The following is a 19,166-nucleotide window of genomic DNA, read 5'->3' on the forward strand; positions in this document are numbered from 1 at the left end:
GCCATGCAACACAACCAGGGTGGGAGAAGAGTGAAAGACAGAGGAGAAGGAGAAGGTAGGAAAACAAATCAAAAGCATAACACAATGGCACAAAATAAACCACAAGCACAAACAACGATATTGGTGAGGAGGACGAAAACAACCGATCGCAGAAAGAGGAAACGTATCCACTGACACCACAAATCAATATCCTCGGAAATCATCCGGTACTGTCCCTCAGGGGGTGACGACGCCAGCGCCTGGTGCGAGTCGAGGAGATGCAGATATCGGCCTAGAACGTATATCGGTATGTGTCGAAGTGAGGGATGTTTGGCATGGATGCAGTTGTTTGATCGAAGAAATCTTACGGCGTGCGCTGAGTCCACGGGGGGGCCGCGTGCCTAGGGAACCTTTCACGTCTTGTATCCCGTTTCCTTTCTCTATCTTGCTTGGCTGTGGATGTGCTTTTCGTTCGCGTGTTCTGTCGCCAATAGGCTGGTCTGGGAGCGAGCCGTGGTGTCTTAAACCTCGAGCAAGTAAACGAGTCCGTACATTGCACAGCAGCTGCAGGTGGTTGTGCAGACACAAGAAATTGCCAGCATCAGGGGGTGGGGGACGTTGGCTCCACGGGGGGTGGATTGGACACAAGGGAGGTGAGGCACGAGAGGAACGATGAGAAGATGCGGGTGAGATCTTTTCAGGAATATTTGTGCTGGCCACTGTCAAGGTGCTTTAGTTGTGTTGTAAAGGGAAGCCACGACGGTTCCCCAATGTTTACTCAATGGCTTCCAAGGTGGGAAGGTGTATGACAAGCGGGGATTTGCAGCTTCCGTTGAGAAGAATTTCTTGGCGATGCAGACGGAAGGAGCGGATGCGAAGTTGGGAATATGAGGAAAGTGACAAGATGCGGAAGGGGCCATCGGCGTCATGGCTGAGGTCTACAGCAGCTGGAGTGGAAGTCGCTAGGGAAGGAAGGTACATTCGACGTAGGCCTGTGCTGCACACGGGAAGCCTCGCACAAAGTGGCGCGAATTCTGTGCTTGTTGATAAAAGAGCAAGAGTGAAGGTCCCCAGCCGGGGAAGGTAGATCCCGACCGCTGCTGTCGCCTGCTGCCTTCCCTTTGTAAGACGTCCCCATCCTACATTCTGCGCAATTGTTGTTTGCCCCCTTCGAAACTTTTCATTCACCTACTAAAGTTTATTTTTCTGAGCTATGCATGTACCAAATGCCATATGCGCACCCCACACAACAACACTCATACAGATATCCGGCAACGGACCGCAACCCACCCTTGAAGCACCAGGATACCCGAGTATCCGTGACGATCAGAGATCCATCAAAGAAGCTGCAGAGAACATGTCGCAATGCTGTGGAGAGCGGAAGAGCAGGGTTGGCAAGCTCCCGAAGGCTGTTTTCGCGCTAGGATGAGTCGGAATGGTTGGTTGCGTTGCGTTGCCGTAAGGCTGGTCCTGTAGATGATGGGGCCGACTAGGTTGTTCGACTCCCTTCTGGTCCACCGCTACAGGGGTTTCTGGCCAGGCCTCGCGTCGCCGAGCCAGGCATAGCGACCAGGGCCTGGATGCTGCCTCTTCCGCCCCGCGCCTCCGTGTCAAGTTACTGGCGCCAGGGAGGCTCCCCTTATCCGCTTTAACCCCCGTATGCACTGACAGAGATGCAGGTCCTCTTTCGGTTGGCACACACTCCATCTTGCTATCCGACAACAGCGACTTTCACTTGAGAAATCGAGTGACAACCTGACCAAGGCTGCAGGGCAGGAAGCGAACAAACCTGAATCGACGATGTCGTGGCGGTCTCGATCCATGGATCGTGCAGGTCACGTCGACGAAACGGCTCTATGGCCACTTGTCTGACTCGAGTTCCTTCCCGTACACTTTACGACCTGGCGCAGAATGTCATGCCTGACAAATCGTGTTGGTCTTCTGCAACGTCCCGTTTCTTCGATTTCTTCTACTTTTTTGACAGCCACCTGGTTCTAACGTTTCGAAACCACCTCCAAGTTTTGACACAGGCACTGTGGCAGGGTCAGGAACAAAACAAGGCAAGGTTAAGCGTCAAAGGGTGTGTAGGCTTTCAAGAACAAACGAACGAGAAGCCGAGTTAATTCTCCGAAGCGGACCAAATATCTAGACCCTGCCCCAGTCGAGGGCAATCAAAATACGACGGCAGACGAGCTGTTCCCTCTGTGCCTCCCATTATCCCATAGACACCGTTATGCTGTCAATGCTGTTGCCAATTGGCTTTGGGTAGTGGCCGCAACCTTTTTCTGCTTACGCCCCTTCTGTAGGTCCTGCAGGTGCCGCAGGCACTTGATTGATTCCCCTCTGGGTGATTTCGTTCTGGTCTCATACCGGTGCGGCTGCATGTTTTGCCAGGAGCACATTGCCGGACTACAGAGTATCCTTCTCGAATTGTTCTTTCAGATCGGCTTCGCACATCTTACGAGTACTCGAAATACTTCACAAAGCCCACGAAGCTTCCAAACGTGGTTGACAACGTGACAACCGCGATGCCAACCTTTTCTTGGCTTTTGGGGCCGTTTGATCGACATGTTCGGCCGGAGATGCAGGCGATGCGACACAGAGCCAGGGTGCCAAGATATTTGGAAGCTTCAAGAACTTCCTTGGCAACTTATCATTGTCCCGAGCAGGTCCGCGGCGGCAGAGATCTGGAGTCCTTCTGACATACCAATTATGTGACTCGGGCAGTAGAGAACGCCAGCAAACAGAACAAAAGTCGCTGCCTCGGGTAATTCCTTTGAACAAGGCAAAACTGAAGATGCAACAATCCACTGGGGAATGCGACACACGGACATTTGTGAGGCATGCTCCAAGGCACGTGTGCAGGCAATAATACAGCTATCAGGCCGAACGAAAGACAACAAAATCGCTGTTTCGTTTCCAATTTGCCTCGTTGGTTACTTGCCAAATTGTTTTGCGAGCTTCATCATTGTTTCCTCTGAGCCAGCCTTCGCCAAAGGCCTTCAACATTGTTGTCCCTTTGTTTTCCTTTTGTTGTATATGATTTCTTGCATGTCTCTCCCGAACCACCCGACTGCAACCACAGCAGAACGGCGCAGCGTATTATCTGTCTCCTGTTCGAGAGACCGTGCGTTCGGAAAATATTCTAGGATGTAATCGGCCTCGACAATTTTTTATATTGATTAATATCCCGACGGGAGAAACCATACTGCCGAAGGAGGATTGAAATTTAACCATTGATATCGCAGAAAAGGGAAAATAACGGCCATCACTTTTTTCTACTTTTAATGTCAACCACGACTGTGAGCATCCAGGCTCAAGATAGGCTTCGATGCTGATTTTCGCGGCAGGATTATAAGGGGTTCACCTTACGCCTGCAAGGAGCGCGCGCCTTGCCCTGGCTTCGCCTTTGCAACCTCGGAGAACCCTGTATCCGAAATATGCACCCTTGAGTACTCCTTCTGGAAGGATTCGAAGAGTGACGAGCAAATCTACACCGCACATCAACGACAAGCCGCCCTCCAAAACAACATAGAAACTCCCGAGCCGTGTTCCCAACCAGTACCGGTTCTGCTTAGATATTTTACACTGCCGAATTTTCTTTTACTTTTCTTCGCAATATCAGTCTGGAGCCATGTGGCAAACAAATGGAATGCGGCTAAGAAATAAAGGCACCGTCAGATATACGAGGTTCTCTACACAAGTGTGGAGTTATCCAACGGCAATTTGACAATGGGCCAAGGGAATGCCCCCAACTGTCAAGGAGACAGAAGTGGGAACATGCTGAGGGACTCTGCTTGCATCGTTTAGTCACACGGCTACCCCGGTACTTCTGTCCTCCTTGAGGAGCTCAGCTCAGAGAGGTAGCTGGGCACGCCAATACCAGTTCATAAACGACGTGTTGCAGTTTTCTAACCAAAATATTTTGCCTGGTTTCGTCTTCCACAAACATAGTATATCCCCAAATGGCCTGCCGCTGGCTTAGTAGCCCTTGACGGTCTTGACGTTCTTGATCTTGTCCCAGACCCACGGCGTCAGCGTCGAGCTGAAGTTGTTGCTGAACTTGATGTCAAGGTAGTTGTAGCCCTCGTCCGGCACCCACTTGGTGGCGATCTTGATATTGGCATAGGTCTCAAGGCCCTCGACCGTCGGCTTCAGCGACTCGGGTAGCGGCGTCTCGACGCCGTTCTTGTACCACGCGGCATAGTACACAATGGCCAGCATGATGCGCACGTTGCTGGTGGGATTGGGCATTCCCGCGTGCCACAGACGCAGGTCACGCAGGACAATAGAGCCTTTCTTGATGCGCGGGTAGATGGGCGGGCGCACGGCGCGGCGAGCCTCGAGCTTCTCGGGGGCGATCATGGGCTCGCCGAGCTCGCGGTGGTCCTTGATGTTGGTGTTTTGAGTGCCAAGCCAGAGTTCAGTGGAGCCGTTTTCGGGGCCGACGTCGACCAGGCATGTGTTAAAGGCAATGGCAAAGGGGTGCTCCGGATGCTCGAAGCGGATGTCGGAGTGCACCAGCTGGCGCTCGCCGGTGGCGAGCAGGGTGTTGGAGCGGATGAAGTGGACCTCGGGCCTGGGGCCGAGGACGTTGGAGACGATGCGGGCGCCGTGCTTGTTGGCATAGACTTCGGGGAAGAGGTAGTCCTTTTCAAGAGGTGGGACCTGAGAGAGGTTGCCGCCGATGGCAGCGCCTTTTGTGCCAGCGTTGACATTGAGATGGCTATTTCTCGGTCAGCGGAGAACGCGTGCAGCAAGGGCAAAGGAGAGGGAGCCCAGCGAGGACAAAGCAAAACCACCTACTTGAAGTGAACGTGGCCCTGGCCAGCCAGGAGGCGCTCGGTGTCTTGCAACATGCGATTGTTGAGCTTGTCGATGATGGCGGCGTCAATGGCATTCTCGACAATGACGAGACCATCCGTGAAGAAGGCCTCGATGGCGTTATAGAGTTTAGAGTCGCTCATGACGCCGCTGTCGCGCTCCTCATCGGTCAGCGCGATGACCGTGGGGTGGTCAATGACGTCTGTACTTTGCGCCATGATGGGTGTCGAGGAACATGGAGGGGATGAGGGCGTGTGGAATGGTCGTGGGAGAGATTCAAGAACAGATTAACAGTCGACAAAGTCTGACTATGCAAAGAGAAAAGAAAGTAAGTTGTCTAGCATTGGACGTGGGACTTGCTTCAGGTGGCCTTTTAGGATATGTCGTTTTTAGGATATCTGGAAAACCCCCATCAGCACAACAGCGGCTCCGGAGTTGACCTTTGACGTCGGTTCAAGGCATGCAACGTACGACAACGAGCGCCGGTGACCGCAGCAGGCCAAAAAGACAGCCGTCGCGTGATGACAGAGAGATCGTGGAGCGAGAGTGACAGGCCGACATTTTTCTTGCCCTGGCCTACCCTTGCCCACGCTTGCGTTCGGTTTCTGTTTTGCATCCGACGCATGACTTGCCCGCCGCCGTATTCCATTGTTCTTTCTCCCCTTGTCCATCTCGCACGTCCCCACCATCCGGGAAATCAAAAACAAAAGCGCGAGCGTGCGGAGAAACCCGATCGGATGCACTAAACAAGACGGAGCCTACCTCCGCTCGGTCACGTTTTGCTTCTTTGGGCTCAACAGGTCTGTCTCGCAATGGGGGGAGGAGCCAGGAGCTAATGCCAACTGGCTGCTTCTGGACTGCGGGGCGCGATTGATGGCAGCGGTTGTCGTGGTTTGGAGACGCCGACGTCGCAGAAGATTCGCAGGCACCGTACACATCATATTGGAGTGCCGGCGCGTTCTCCGGAGTGAGCACGGAATTGTGACCTCGACAACATTTACAGCCGTCCAATACTACAACTGTAACTGCGACAGGAACGCTATATTGATCGCAAAATCGAGACCGCAATATCGACTCCAAAGACACACATACACGCACACACACACAGAATGGCAGAACAGCAAATCTCGTTCAAGGTCGAAGACCTTTTCTCCGTCAAGGGCAAGGTCGTTGTCATTACCGGCGGCGGTTCAGGCCTGGGCAAGGCCATTGCAGAGGCCTTTGCGGTCAACGGGGCGCGCGTCTACATTTCGGGACGGCGGCAGGAAGTGTTGGACACGGCAGCCAAACAGATTGGGGGTGACATTCACACGTAGGTTCCCAGAGCCTCGCCTGCTTGGCTTGTTCCCTGACGTATTGCTGACAAACGGCGCAGCATCCAGGGCGATGTCCAGACAGAAGAGGGCTGCAAGGCCATTGTGGCGGCCGTGGCAGGCAAGGAGTCCCACGTGCGTCGAGGCCAAACAATCGACGACCGTGATTCACAATGGAAGACGGCTGACGACTGACGACTGACGACTGACAAACTAGATCGACACCCTGATTAACAATGCGGGCGTCAACAGCCCGTGGCGCGTCCAGGCAAAAGACCACAACAATGGTGCGCGAGAATGGGATGTGTACTTCTTACGAGAACGAACACAATGATGCTGACATGATTGTTTTAGCCGAACAAGTGCAGAATCTGTTGATGAACGGTCTGACAGAGTAAGCTTTGCATCACAAGAAAAGATGAAGTGAAGGCTGACGGTCTTGAGGATCTGTCACTGACTCGACGTAGGGAGGACTTTGATCGGAGTAACCAGAGTGAGCCAGCCGTATCTCCGCAACGAACACAGAGAGAGGTCGCATATACTAACAGACCAGTCAACGTCATGGGCGTCTACTTTATGACGGTCAATTTCATCCCGCTCCTGCGCAAGTCCGCTTCGCCCAATGTCTGCGTAATTGCCTCGCTCGCCGCCATTGCCAACCAGCGCAGCATGGGCTCGCTGACCTACAGCGTGTCCAAAGCAGCCAGTGCGTCCCAGTCCCTGCAATTGACGTGAGCATCCAGTCTGACCAACAGCCGTCCATCTCGCCAAACTCCTCGCCGGCCGCCTTCACCCGTGAGTCCTCCAGCATCCTGTCCCCGGAACGCCCTCCACGCATCCACGCACACCCCTAACATTGCAGAATGAACATCCGCGTCAACACCATATGCCCCGGCATCTTTCCCTCTGAAATGACGGGCACCACCGCCGGCAAGCACTCGTACAACATCAACCACCAGGCCGAGCGTGCCGCCAAGCGCTGTACTGCGGGCCGGCCCGGCCGTCCCGAAGAAATTGTGGCGCCTGTGCTGTTGCTATCCAGCCCCGGGGGAGCGTACATGAACTGCGCGCTGCTGACGGTCGACGGCGGTCGGCTGATGGGGGTATCGATTAACGACGGCATCCGCATGCCCGAGGACACGTACACGTGAGTAGATCTTGGCTATGGTGACGTGGATATAAGAGAAGCGAGCCTAACGAAAAAAATGTAGCGACGAGATTCTTGGTTAAAGCTAGAGGATAGGAATGACCGAGGGATGGTAAACCATGGATTTGTACATATTTCTGGTGTGGGAAAACACGTTGATTGTGTACACGAGTTCCAATCTTTGGAGGTATAAAACTATTGTGGCACGTTCTGAAACACTCTGGCAGGAACTTGTGCTTCTATACGTGTATGTGTGCACGTCGTTTACATCCGTCTTGTTTCCAGATATCTCTACTCACTGCCCTTTCCAAAACACCCTATACCTCCTCGACCGCCTCGACCTGGCCAGCCGTCTTGTCCTCGACCTCTGTCACGACCTGGTCGCCAAAGGCACCGGCAATCTCCTCGAGCGACTTCTTGCGGGTCTCGGGGTAAAAGAAATAGCCGACGATGGTCATGACAATGGTGCAGCCGACAAACACGTAGTAGTAGTTCTCGGCGATGTTTTTAAAGGCCGTCGGGCCAGCCTCGGTGATGCCAATGTTGACGATAAAGTGGGACGCCGTGGCGAGGGCGACGACCTTGTTGCGCATCTCGAGGGGCAAAATCTCGGGCGGGTAGATCCAGACGGTGCTGCCCAGGAAGCTGTAGTAGACGACGGCAAACAGAAAAATGCCCAGGATGGCAAAGCCCTGGCCGACGTGGTTGGTGCCGGTGGCGAAGCCGCGCTGCATCTCGGCCGTGTAGATCTCGACGAGGACAATGCCGGCCATGCCCGTCAGCAGCATCTTGCGGCGGCCCCACTGGTCGATGAGCCAGAAGGTGGTGGCGCAGTTGCACAGGAACGAGACGGTGCCGTAGACGCCCGCGAGGGCCAGGATGGTCATGGGGCCCATGCCCAGGCTTTTGTAGAGCGTGGTTTGGTAGTACTGGATGACGTTGACGCCCGTCAGGCTGGTCATGACCTGGATGGATATGGCCACGAGCGCGCGGCGGCGATACAGTGCAAAGACCTGCCGGTACGACGTGATCTCGCGCGCCATCTCATACTCGATCTGGCCCTGCATCCGCCGGAACTCGTCGGCCACCGCGCTGTCCGAGACCAGGTCCTTGCGGATCTTGGCAAACGCGCGGCGCGCGGCGTCCACGCGGCCCTTGCGGATCAGCATGCGCGGCGAGTCGGGCATGAACGTGACGAGGCCGAGAAACAGCAGCACGCCCCAGGGGATCTGCAGGCCCAGGGGCAGGCGCCACTGCAGGCTGCCGTAGGGCGCATGCGCGCAGGCGTAGCCGACCCAGTTGGCGACCATGATGCCGGCTGTCATGCCACAGCCGGAAATGCTGCCAATGAAGCCGCGGTACGACGGCGCCGAGATCTCGACCAGGTACAAGGGGACGCTGGCCACGAGGCCGCCGATGCCGACCCCGGCGATGGCGCGGCCGGCGAGGAACATGCCCATGTTGACGGCGCCGGTCTGGATGGCGGCGCCAATGGTGACGACGACGCTCAGAAACTGCAGAAAGCCGAGACGGCCGAGACGGTCGCCGAGGACAAACTGCGTGATGGAGCCGAGAGCCTCGCCGGCAATAAAAACGGCGACGACAGCGCCGGTCAGGCCAGCGCCCGGATGACCCATGTAGTCTTTCCAGCTGTCATGGGAGATGGTGGTGGTGGCAATGCCCGTGTCGAAGCCCTGGAAGGATGTCAGTTCAGATGACGTTTGGCGAGGCGGGAAGTCGACTTACAAACAAAAATGTGCCAATGGAGGCAAAGAGGGCGACGCCGATGGCGTACTGGTAGGCAGTCGTCATGTTGACGTGTGTCCAAGGAGAGATGGGTGAATAAAAGAAGAAAAACGACAGGCAGAAAATACGAGAACAGAAAGCGGTGGATACAAAAAAAATAGGGAAAGAAAAGAAAAGGATCGACCGACGATGAAAGGCCGCAGAAAGGACCAGGAACCCGGGACGGAACGGGCATATAAGAACGTACAAGAGAAGAAAAGGAAAAGGGAACGAAACCACGTCGATAAAATGATAAACAAAAAGTCAACGAGCTCGGATATCACAACATTAACAACAAAATACAGGGGCACAAAAGACACCAAACGTCAAACTAAACAGAAAACGACATGAGCTAGAGGCGACCGTTCCAGTGCTGCCGGCCAGCAGCATCAACCCAATACAACGCTATCAGAAAACGTGGATGAGTCCCGGAAATCTGGGGAAGTGAAGAGCCGCAGACCAGACCGAGGATGGGGAATTGCGCACAGGATGAAAAGGATGAAAAAGACGCAAATGCAGCTGCCAGAAAGCGACGCACGCCAGACTTGGCGTGTGCAGACTAGCCTTGCCGACGAGACTAGGCTCATGTTCGTGGAGCATCCGACGAGGACGGGGACTTGGGGTACGGGGAAGGGCCACAATGGTCGGGGATGGCGCCGTTTTCCTCGAAAGTGAAGAGTAAAAAAGAAAAAGAAACAACTTTCGTGGGGTTGCTGCCAAAGGAAGGGTGAGTGGTGCATGCCAAAAGTAGCTCTCTGAACCAGGAGCCAGTGATCCGCTACGGGTGCCGACTAGGGAACCATTTCATATCGTCAGACAAAAGTCCCGTTCGACGCCCACGTCGAGTCGTTCGCCGTGGCACCGTCGTCCCACCACCCGTCACCCACACCTACAATGAAGCTCCTCTATCCCACGTCCCTCGAGCTCGACGTGGACAGCCTCCGCGGCTTTGCCGTCGAGCTGTGCCCCTACAATGTGGCCGTCCCCTTTGCCGACGAGCACCTCGACGCCGACATCCTGGTCACCTGGATCAACACGCGGGCCAACCTCGCCGACGCCGCTGCCCGGCTGACCCGCCTCAAATGGGTGCAGGCACTCGCGGCCGGCCCCAACGACGTGCTCGACGCCGGCTTCGACACCAGTCGCGTGACCATCACCGTCGGCGCGGGCATCCACGACGCCACCGTCGCCGAGCACACCATTGGCCTGCTGCTGGACGGCGCGCGGCGGTTCTACGAGGCGCGGGACTGCCAGCTGCAAAAGACGTGGCCCGCACGCCTGGGCGGGCCCTACCCGCGGGCGGGCGAGTTCCGGACACTGCGGGGCGCGCGGGTGCTTGTTTGGGGCTTTGGCGGCATTGCGGCCAAGCTGACGCCGCTGCTGCACGCGTTTGGCGCCGAGGTGCGCGGCGTGGCGCGGCGACCCGGCGTGCGGGCGGGCGTCGAGGTGCTGTGCGACGACCAGCTGCCGCGGCTGCTGCCCGACACCGATGCGCTGGTGATGATCCTGCCCGGATCAGAGGCGACGCGCGATGCACTCAACGCCGCGCGACTGGCACTGCTGCCCTCGCATGCCTGGGTGGTCAACGTCGGTCGTGGCATCTCGGTGGACGAGGACGCGCTGGCAGACGCGCTGGATGCTGGCACGCTGGGTGGTGCGGCGCTGGATGTGTTCAAACAAGAACCTCTGCCGGCAGACAGCCGATTGTGGACGACGCCCAACCTGTTGATCTCGCCACATGCTGCCGGTGGACGGCCCGACGGCTGCACGGATTTGATTGCAGAAAACCTGCGCAGTTTCCTAGCAGGGCGGCCCATGAAGGGTGTCTTTCAGGGGCAAGGTGAGCTTCAGTAGTAGCGTAAGACGCGGCGGTTCACGGCCTAGACTATAGAACTATAATCATATATGGATGAACGATCACATTATGGACACAATACACAATGACTGCAGGTACAAGCACGTCCGCTCAGACAACATCCATGTCAAATGTCTATTGATTCTGTGAAATCCATGTACCATCGATCCGCGCCCTACTTCTTCGCTGCAGCCACCAGCTTGGCCTCCTCGGCGGCCAGCGGGCCCACGACACCCTGAATCCACTCCTGCTTCGTGCTGTCGCTGAACGGCGGGTACGGCCGGCGGCAGTGGCAGCTGGCCAGCGGGTAGCCGCGAATCGAGGCCACCACCCACTTGGTGCCGTTGATGCCGCCCTTGGCGAACCCCCACTCCATCGCCGCCAGCCGGAGCTGCATTGCCTCCGCGGCCGCTACATCGCCCCGTTGGTACGCGTCGTAGATGGCGACGCACACCCGCGGGTACAGGTTGGCCACGCCCGTGATGGCGCCCGTGCTGCCGACCGCCAGCGCCGGCAGCAGCCAGTCGCTCTGGCCCGCGAGCGCGCAGAACGCCTCGGGCGCAAACTCTGCGCGCACGCGCGCCACCTTGGCAATGCCGCCGCACGTCAGCTTGACGCCGACAATGTTGGGGTGCCGGCCGAGGCGGGCGAGCATGTCCGAGTCGACGTCGAGCCCGGCCACGACGCCGGGGAAGTTGTAGATGAGCACGGGCAGCGGCGCGGCCGAGGCCAGCGCCTCGAAAAAGTCCACAATCGCCGCCGCGGTCATGGCAAAGTGAAAGTAGCTCGGCACCAGCACCAGCGCAAAGTCGGCGCCCGCCGCCGCCGCCACCTTGGTCTCGGCAAGCACCTGGTGCGTGCTCTGCCCCCCGCAGCCGACCGTAATCACCAGGTCCGACTGGGCCGCCGTGGCGGCCGCGCGCGCCTCCTGGACAAGCTGCGTCTTTTCGTCCGGCGACAGCGTCACCGCCTCGCCGTTGGTGCCAGCAATCACGATGCCGTGCAGACCCGACGTGGCCAGGAACTGGAAGTGCGTGCGCTGTACGTCCCAGTCAATCTCCTGCGCAGCCGTGTCTCGAAACCACGTCAGGCTGGGCACATGGATTCCCGGCGGGAAGGGTCTACTGGCAGTGATGGAGCCCATTATGTGTGTGTGTGTGAGTATGTGGTTTGTTGTGGTGGTGGTTCGGAGAAGGAGGGAGGAAGTCGTTGTGGAAAGAGATGTGAGAATTGAGAGATAATGTGGGAAGACAGTCAAGTGATATCATCTATGTTCTGACAAAGAGCATAGAGATAGACGTACAGGGCCGGAATATTTTGTTTACTGTCTCCTCTCCAGCGCTTATCCTACATCGGACCTCTCAGCATTCGCCTTCTTTTGCTTTATGTTCTCCCTCCCTCATTTCCTAAGCTTTACCCTACTCTGCCTCATTCACTATCTCCAGTCCACGTCGCGTCACCCGGTGGAAGAACGCCGTCGGTCTCGAATCCACCGATCCCAGCATTCCACCACTTTCACATTGTCGTACAATGGCTCTGCGACAGACACTAAACCAAAAGCATCGGCCGCGAGCCTGTTTGATCGGTTACGCTAAGTGCTGGCAAAAGAGGACTCCACTGTGGACTTGAGGAAGCCGCACTATGCCGAATTCACTAATTACCGATCGGTGAGTCCGCTTTGCGAGCCAACAAGACCTCAGATTCCGTACGTTGCATGGTCCGTTTATGTATTAACTGCTGCACTCGGCTCATATTTCTTTACTTTGCAGGAACAATTATCTCGTTGCGAAGAGAAGGTCTCTCCTTCCGCACGGCGAGATCGCTTCCAGACGTCTTCACTACGACCGCTTCACACCTCGTAGATAAAGCCGAGCATAGAATTCTTGTAGATTTCTCCTTGAAATTGGTAAAATAAACACACCACAGGGCACGGCAGACCCCTGCAACCCACCGCCTCCCACACCATGGCTTCTCCAATCGTCGGCACCGCACCCGTCGGGTCTCCCCCGCACGAGACCCAGATACAAAACCCCGCTATCATGGTCATCGGCTCACTCAACGCCGACCTAGTCACCTATGCCCCGCGCATGCCCGTGGCCGGCGAGACCCTGGCCGCCAACGGGTTCCGCACCGGCCTCGGCGGCAAAGGCGCCAACCAGGCCGTTGCCTGTGCCAAGTTGGGTCGGCGGTCGCCTGCCAACAGAGGCGTGAATGCGACAGCGGCAGCGGCACCCGCTCGCGCCGTCGCAGCTGTGTACATGGTCGGCGCTGTGGGCGATGATGTGTACGGGCGAAAGATGACGTCAGCGCTGTCGTCTGTCGGCGTCGACACGTCTGGCGTGGTTGTCCGCGCCGGCCAAGGCACCGGTATCGCCGTCATCTTGGTGGACGATGCGGCCGGCGGCGAGAACCGCATACTTTTATCGGCCGAGGCAAATGCGACACTCCAACCACAAGACTACGCCACGTCTCTCCCATTGACGCCCGAGGACTGCCTGCCATCTCTCCTCCTTCTCCAACTCGAGATCCCCCTGTCTACGGTTCTCCAAGTCCTGCAGACCGCCCGCCGCCAAGGCGTGCCGGTGCTGCTCAACGCTGCGCCTGCAGAGCACCTACCCGACGACGCCTACGCCTGCATCACCCACCTCGTCGTCAACGAGACAGAGGCTTCGCTCCTCAGTGGGGCCACGCTCGACCTTGATGCGGCAGCGGACAGGCGGGACAGCGAGCTGGCGCGTGTCGCTGGCCACTTTCTGCAGCTGGGCGTCCAGCATGTGGTCATCACCCTCGGCGGCGCGGGGGTCTACCACGCCAGTGCTTCGACACACACGGACAGTGGCCTGGTCCCCGCCGCCCAAACCACAGTTGTCGACACGACCGCCGCCGGCGATACCTTTATCGGCGCCTACGCGCTGGGTCTCGTCCAGGGCAAAACCGTTGCTGCCGCTGTGGCTTGGGCCAATCGTGCCGCTGCAGTGGCTGTCGGTCGGCAGGGCGCACAAGAGTCAATTCCTTGGATGGACGAGGTGAAGGACGCCGACGCATGAGGATGGGCGAACGTGAGGGCCAAAGATGCAAGGCTGGATGTGGAAGGTCGACGAGGATTGAGGTCGGCAGATAAAAGTGGACCCAAACTTACACGCTTGGCGGATGCGAGTGGGGCCGGTACCGCAATGATACCGCCATAATTTCCTGTTTTAGACTAGTGTATCCGACGAACGTCGGATGCCGACCACCACGTATTACCACTTTGTCTTCCACGCCCCGTGTTTGCTCGTAATCGACCCAGCTTAGAAGACAGAATCGCTTGAATCACTCGAGAACGTCATGTCGAGATCCATCTGTCCCTCCTTCCCCCACTGTCTCCGCACGTGCAACGCCAATGACATTTGCGACCGGCTGGTCTGCTATTATCGTTTTCTGCCTTTTCTGCGAACTTTCTACTGTGCGACCAAGAGCTTCCTAGGCGTCGCAAAGCATAACCCTTAACTGCATGTGTCTACCCAATTCGTGTGCCCTTCCATTGCGCGTCGTGTCTTTTGTCTGTACGAACATTTCGTCTCTCCTATGTGAGAGCCCTCCTCGGTCTCCTCTGTCCTGGTCCTCGTCCACCCCTGCCATCTTCACAGTCCTGCCTCCACTATGTCCAAGCCCATCATCCTCCACCTGGGTGACCCCGTCCACCACAACATCGAGCTTTACGAAAGCCTAGCCCAGCAGTTCACCATCGTCAACCCGCCCCTCGCAGACCGCCAGCGCCCGGCATTCCTCGAAGCCCTCCGCTCGCGCAAATGGGGTGATTTCCAGGCCATTATGCGGCCCTTCTGGTCCACGGGCGGCGAGATGGGCCGCTGGGACAAGGAGCTGATCCCGCTGCTACCCGGCTCGCTCAAGGTGTTTGCGTCAGCGGGCGCCGGCTACGACTGGGCCGACGTGGATCTGCTGGCCGCGGCCGGCATTTTGTACTGCAACGGCGCCTCTGCGTCGTCCGAGGCCGTCGCCGACATGGCTCTGTACCACATCATCTCTGTCTTCCGCAACATGCAGTGGTCCAACATGGCCGCGCGCGCGGGCGACACCGCCACGTTCCTGGACGCTCACCACAATGTGCCACACACAGCGCGCAACCCGCAGGGCCACGTCCTCGGCATTGTCGGCCTCGGCAACATTGGCCAGCGCATCGCCACCAAGGCCGCCCACGCCTTGGGCATGCACATCGAGTATTATGACCCGTTCCCCAAGACGGCCGAACAAGAAGCTGCCGCCGGTGGCGCCAAACGCCACCCGACGCTCGAGTCCATGCTGGGATCGGCCGACTGCGTCGTGGTGGCAGCGCCCGGCAGCGGCGGCAAGCTGATTGACGCGACACGGATTGCGCAGATGAAGAAGGGCGCGCGGCTCGTCAACATTGCGCGCGGCGGTCTCGTGGATGCGGGCGCCGTGGTCGACGCATTGGCCTCGGGCCAGTTGGCCGCCGTCGGGCTGGACGTGTTTGAGGACGAGCCCCATGTCGACCCGCGTCTGGTGGCCTCACGACAGGCAACGCTGACGTGCCACACGGCGGGTGGTGCGCTCGAAACAAACATTGGCTTTGAGCGTCTATCTATGGAAAACGTGCGCAACGTCCTGACGGGCCAGCCGCCATTGACGACCGTGAACAAGCATTTGTTCAAATAAGCGCCTTGCTTTGTTGTTTGATTTATTGTAAAACCCAAATTTTGTGCTTCCTTTCTTTCGTCACATAGATCACACAATGGCAAAACATGAATTGAAGATGGCGTGCATGACCGACCGAATGTCTACCCGTGCTTGCGCCGCATCCTGCCGGGCCTGCAGCTCTGCCAGCACCTGCGCCGTGATTTTCGAGTTGCCGGCCACCGTCTGCATCCGCATAATCTGCGTGTGGATCCACACCCGTTCCACCGGGTCAGGCTCTTCGGAACCCAGCATGAGCAGCGGCCACAGCATATTAGCGGGCAGCGCGTCCTCGGCATCAAGTGCCTCCACCAACAAACGCGCCAGGTGCCGGATCTGCGCCAGCGCTTCCGTCGCCTCTTGGGTTAGGGGCAGCGTCTTATAGGCCACACGGTGCAGGTGTACTTTGCTCGCGTAGTAGTTGCAGAGGTACGTGCGGAAAGACCGCGTCACGGCAAACGCCAGATGGGCCGACACGTGTGCAGCCGTCAGCTTGCCCGCCACTGCATAGTCCATTAACATCGGTCGGTTATCATAAAGCGTCCGCAAATCCTTGGCAATGGCCGCCCCAATGTTCATGACATCGATTTCGTCCTCCACTGTACCGCGTGACCGATGCCACGGGTCAATGCGCGAGATCCGACCCATGAAGCTTTGCACCTTTTGGAAAAAGAGGATGCCCGGCTGGTACAGGATCTGGAACAGCACGTCTTCTATATCGTCCTGCGGCGGTTCGATGCCGGTCGGCGTGGCGATCTTCCCGTCGGTGCTGCCCATGGTGCGGACGGGTCCACCATTGGCAGCTCCATCAGCGTCACTGTCCATCTGACCGAGTTCCGCCTCAAGTGCGCCAGGTGGTGGCGTCTCTGCCAGCATCCCCTCGTCGTCTGTCGACAAAAAGAGGCCTTCACCGCCAGCCGATACCGCACGGCCGTCGAGTAGTCGAAGCCACAGCAAGAACTGCCGCTCGACTGCGCTGAACTTGCCTCCCTTCTCACTGCTCTTGAGAATATCGTGTGCACGTTTGAGGTTGGCATGTGCGGCATCGATACGGCCCTCGAGTATGTCGACGTAGCTGAGGAAGAAGAGAGTCGCCAGGAGGTTTTCTCGGTGGGCGCTCGACCTTGCCAAGGAAAGCACAGGTTGTGCGGCTGGCGCACGCGCCTGTGCACTGCCTGTCAGGAACCGACCATGAAGTTTGCTGTTCCCGTTCTTGTTTTGATTGAGGCTATTTGCGTCGTTTGGCGCAGCGACTCCCGCTGCTGCGTAGCCAACGTTGACGCTGGCATGGCCGTTTGTAAATGCACCCTTGTCGGTCGTGATACCATGGTTTGTCGCGGCTGATATCGTCGTAGATTCTGTTGTCCCTGACGTTCCAGGCACGTTCTCATTGTTACCATGTCTATTACTAGCCCCAGCCCCGTTACCACTTCTATTCGTGTCGTCTTGCCGTTGGCCACCATCCAGGAGTACGGCCGCCGTGGCCGCCATTTCCATTGCGGCCAGTACCTCTGCCAGCGCGTTTTCGTAGTGGTTCTGTCGACTGGCCATCCATGCGCCCTCCCGCTGTACCAGCATAAAGTTGGAAAATGCCAAAATGGCCCAACGGACCATGGATGACACGTTGGCTCTGCCGACAAGCACGTGGCGCATCACCAGCCACTTCTTCTGCGTCTCGACCTCGGCCAAAATGGGCGGCGTAACGGCGTGTATAAAGTAGTCCATCAGGCGGTAGTTTTCGACGGCTGGTGCTTCGACCGTCTGTGGCGACAGGGAAAGCCTACCTTGTGTGGGCGTGTTCCCGTGAATGTCAGTGGCCCTCTGTTGGTGTTGTATAAGGTTGTCGTTTCCGTCGGTCGTCGTACTGCCTGTGCCATTGGTTTGGTTCAGTGTGGCCCCTGTAAGTCCCGGCACTCCACCCATGTCGGCGATGAGCCCACCCACACCCATCTGGTGTCGCACATCCTGCCAAACGTCATCGGAATCCCACATAAAGCTTGCAAAATCGAAAACTTGGTTGACAGCATGAGTAGGTGGTGGCTGTGATGTTGGCTGTTGTTCTTGTTGCTGTTGCTCCTGCTGCTGTTGTTGGACGAGCATGCCATTCGTGCTCGGTCCGTCTGCTGTGCTTAGTAGGTGCGACGAAGAGGACGACGTCGATGCAGTCACCGATGTCGAGAAGCTACGGTCATGGTCAGAGCGGGTCCCGTTTTCTGCTGGGACCACGCTGCCGGATGCATTGCCGGCAGCATCGTCGAATGGTGGCCGCTCAAGGGTCGATAGAAAGGCCGACACGGGCCGGTCCGGCAGCTGCAACTGCTGTTGCATGCCGTTGGCGGTATTATGGCCTTGGCCGTTGCTGATGCCATGGCCTATATGGTGTGATGCCAGACTGTGACCATGACTATGGTTTGACGAGCCCACAATCGGCCGCCACTTGCACTCCATGTTGAGCCGCTCACAATGCGAGCAGCGTGGCCGCTGCTCATCGCACTTAACCTTTCGTCGCCTGACGGGCAATACATGTCAGTTTGCTAGCTCCAGCAAGGGCCATAGTGGGACTCTTGCGAGAAATATCAAGGCACATTACACCACCAATCGGGAGCACCGTGTCAGGATCAACTCACTTGCATGTCAGGCAGCCTTCTCTTGAGCGAGCTGAGCGCGCCGATGGAGTTGCCGGCGAGAACCAGGCGCCGCTGCCGCCGTTGCTACCGCCACTGGGGCGCGGTGGCTGGTACTGGTTCATGAGTAGGTGGTGAGTCGGGCTCTGCCTTCACCGTTTCAGAGGCTGAAACTAAACGACCCCGGGCCTGGACAAGATCACTCAGGTGTTGTTAAAGGCCCTGCTTCCTGTCGGCACGATGGGCGACCGGGGAGCGGGACCACAAAAGGCAGGTGATGATGTATCTCGCGTCCTGGTAATCCCTCGAAAGTAGAACCGGTCGGGAAACGAAACGACAGTGAGGAAGAAGAGGGAAAAAAGGGGTATCTCACAAATGAGCAGAATGGCACGAATAGGGTAGGCACGCAAGAAAAGAAGAAAACAACAAATAAAGCCAATGGCAGGAAAGAGCAACCTTCCTTCAACTTTCTCCACCAAACGGTTTGCCTGGGGTCACTCCTTCTCCGCAAGCAACACTTCCGTCCTTCCTTCAACCTCTGCCGGAGATACAGCGGTTACACGGTCGAGTTGGGACCCTCTACAGGAATTTCAGGTCTCCATTGGACAACTTAGGCTTCCCCTGAATGCCGCTAAAACGTGGCGGCTTTAGCGTCCTCACCGGCTCCATTTCGCAAGACGTGAGCACATGTTAGCGTGCGCTGAGACCCGCTACGGACCAGACCAGCAGCCTACATGCCCGATAATGAAGTGGGAATAGTGCACGAGTCGAGGCAGAGCGTCAACATGGCAGTTTTCAACGACGATGACATTGCAAGTTTGTGTACCGCGCCCGAAAATTTTGTGCGCATCGGGAGATCTTTCATGTGACGATATCAGTGATTGGTTTCGATGTCGATACGAATAAAGCCAAAATCATAGGACACAATCTAATTGTTTGAATTC

The 19,166-nt window shown here is 57.2% G+C and overlaps 8 protein-coding genes across 8 annotated transcripts; 4 read left to right on the forward strand and 4 right to left on the reverse strand.

The window, feature by feature from the left end:
- Positions 1–3,960: 3,960 nt before the first annotated feature.
- On the reverse strand, positions 3,961–5,021 carry SPSK_07722 (phytanoyl-CoA dioxygenase family protein; the record flags this gene model as incomplete). The annotated part of the gene is made up of 2 exons (XM_016734379.1): positions 3,961–4,705; positions 4,786–5,021. The coding sequence occupies 2 exons, from the start codon at positions 5,019–5,021 to the stop codon at positions 3,961–3,963; spliced, it is 981 nt and encodes a 326-aa protein (XP_016590629.1).
- Positions 5,022–5,912: 891 nt separating this feature from the next.
- On the forward strand, positions 5,913–7,267 carry SPSK_07547 (short-chain dehydrogenase; the record flags this gene model as incomplete). The annotated part of the gene is made up of 7 exons (XM_016734207.1): positions 5,913–6,115; positions 6,179–6,251; positions 6,334–6,403; positions 6,471–6,510; positions 6,584–6,822; positions 6,872–6,911; positions 6,979–7,267. 7 exons carry the CDS (start codon positions 5,913–5,915, stop codon positions 7,265–7,267), a joined length of 954 nt encoding a protein of 317 aa, XP_016590630.1.
- A 313-nt stretch (positions 7,268–7,580) lies between these two features.
- SPSK_07473 (MFS monosaccharide transporter (Hxt8)) lies at positions 7,581–9,075 on the reverse strand (the record flags this gene model as incomplete). The annotated part of the gene is made up of 2 exons (XM_016734135.1): positions 7,581–8,957; positions 9,010–9,075. 2 exons carry the CDS (start codon positions 9,073–9,075, stop codon positions 7,581–7,583), a joined length of 1,443 nt encoding a protein of 480 aa, XP_016590631.1.
- An 867-nt stretch (positions 9,076–9,942) lies between these two features.
- Positions 9,943–10,902, forward strand: SPSK_07794 (uncharacterized protein; the record flags this gene model as incomplete). Its single annotated transcript, XM_016734449.1, has 1 exon — positions 9,943–10,902. The coding sequence occupies one exon, from the start codon at positions 9,943–9,945 to the stop codon at positions 10,900–10,902; it is 960 nt and encodes a 319-aa protein (XP_016590632.1).
- A 176-nt stretch (positions 10,903–11,078) lies between these two features.
- Positions 11,079–12,047, reverse strand: SPSK_07785 (uncharacterized protein; the record flags this gene model as incomplete). Its single annotated transcript, XM_016734441.1, has 1 exon — positions 11,079–12,047. One exon carries the CDS (start codon positions 12,045–12,047, stop codon positions 11,079–11,081), a length of 969 nt encoding a protein of 322 aa, XP_016590633.1.
- Positions 12,048–12,867: 820 nt separating this feature from the next.
- Positions 12,868–13,950, forward strand: SPSK_07707 (ribokinase; the record flags this gene model as incomplete). The annotated part of the gene is made up of 1 exon (XM_016734364.1): positions 12,868–13,950. The coding sequence occupies one exon, from the start codon at positions 12,868–12,870 to the stop codon at positions 13,948–13,950; it is 1,083 nt and encodes a 360-aa protein (XP_016590634.1).
- A 595-nt stretch (positions 13,951–14,545) lies between these two features.
- SPSK_07743 (D-mandelate dehydrogenase) lies at positions 14,546–15,580 on the forward strand (the record flags this gene model as incomplete). Its single annotated transcript, XM_016734400.1, has 1 exon — positions 14,546–15,580. The coding sequence occupies one exon, from the start codon at positions 14,546–14,548 to the stop codon at positions 15,578–15,580; it is 1,035 nt and encodes a 344-aa protein (XP_016590635.1).
- Positions 15,581–15,649: 69 nt separating this feature from the next.
- SPSK_10756 (uncharacterized protein) lies at positions 15,650–18,347 on the reverse strand (the record flags this gene model as incomplete). The annotated part of the gene is made up of 2 exons (XM_016737045.1): positions 15,650–18,107; positions 18,226–18,347. 2 exons carry the CDS (start codon positions 18,345–18,347, stop codon positions 15,650–15,652), a joined length of 2,580 nt encoding a protein of 859 aa, XP_016590636.1.
- Positions 18,348–19,166: the final 819 nt, after the last annotated feature.

The sequence above is a fragment of the Sporothrix schenckii genome, assembly GCF_000961545.1.
Source record: "Sporothrix schenckii 1099-18 chromosome Unknown Cont41, whole genome shotgun sequence".
In the NCBI taxonomy this organism is placed as follows: domain Eukaryota; kingdom Fungi; phylum Ascomycota; class Sordariomycetes; order Ophiostomatales; family Ophiostomataceae; genus Sporothrix; species Sporothrix schenckii.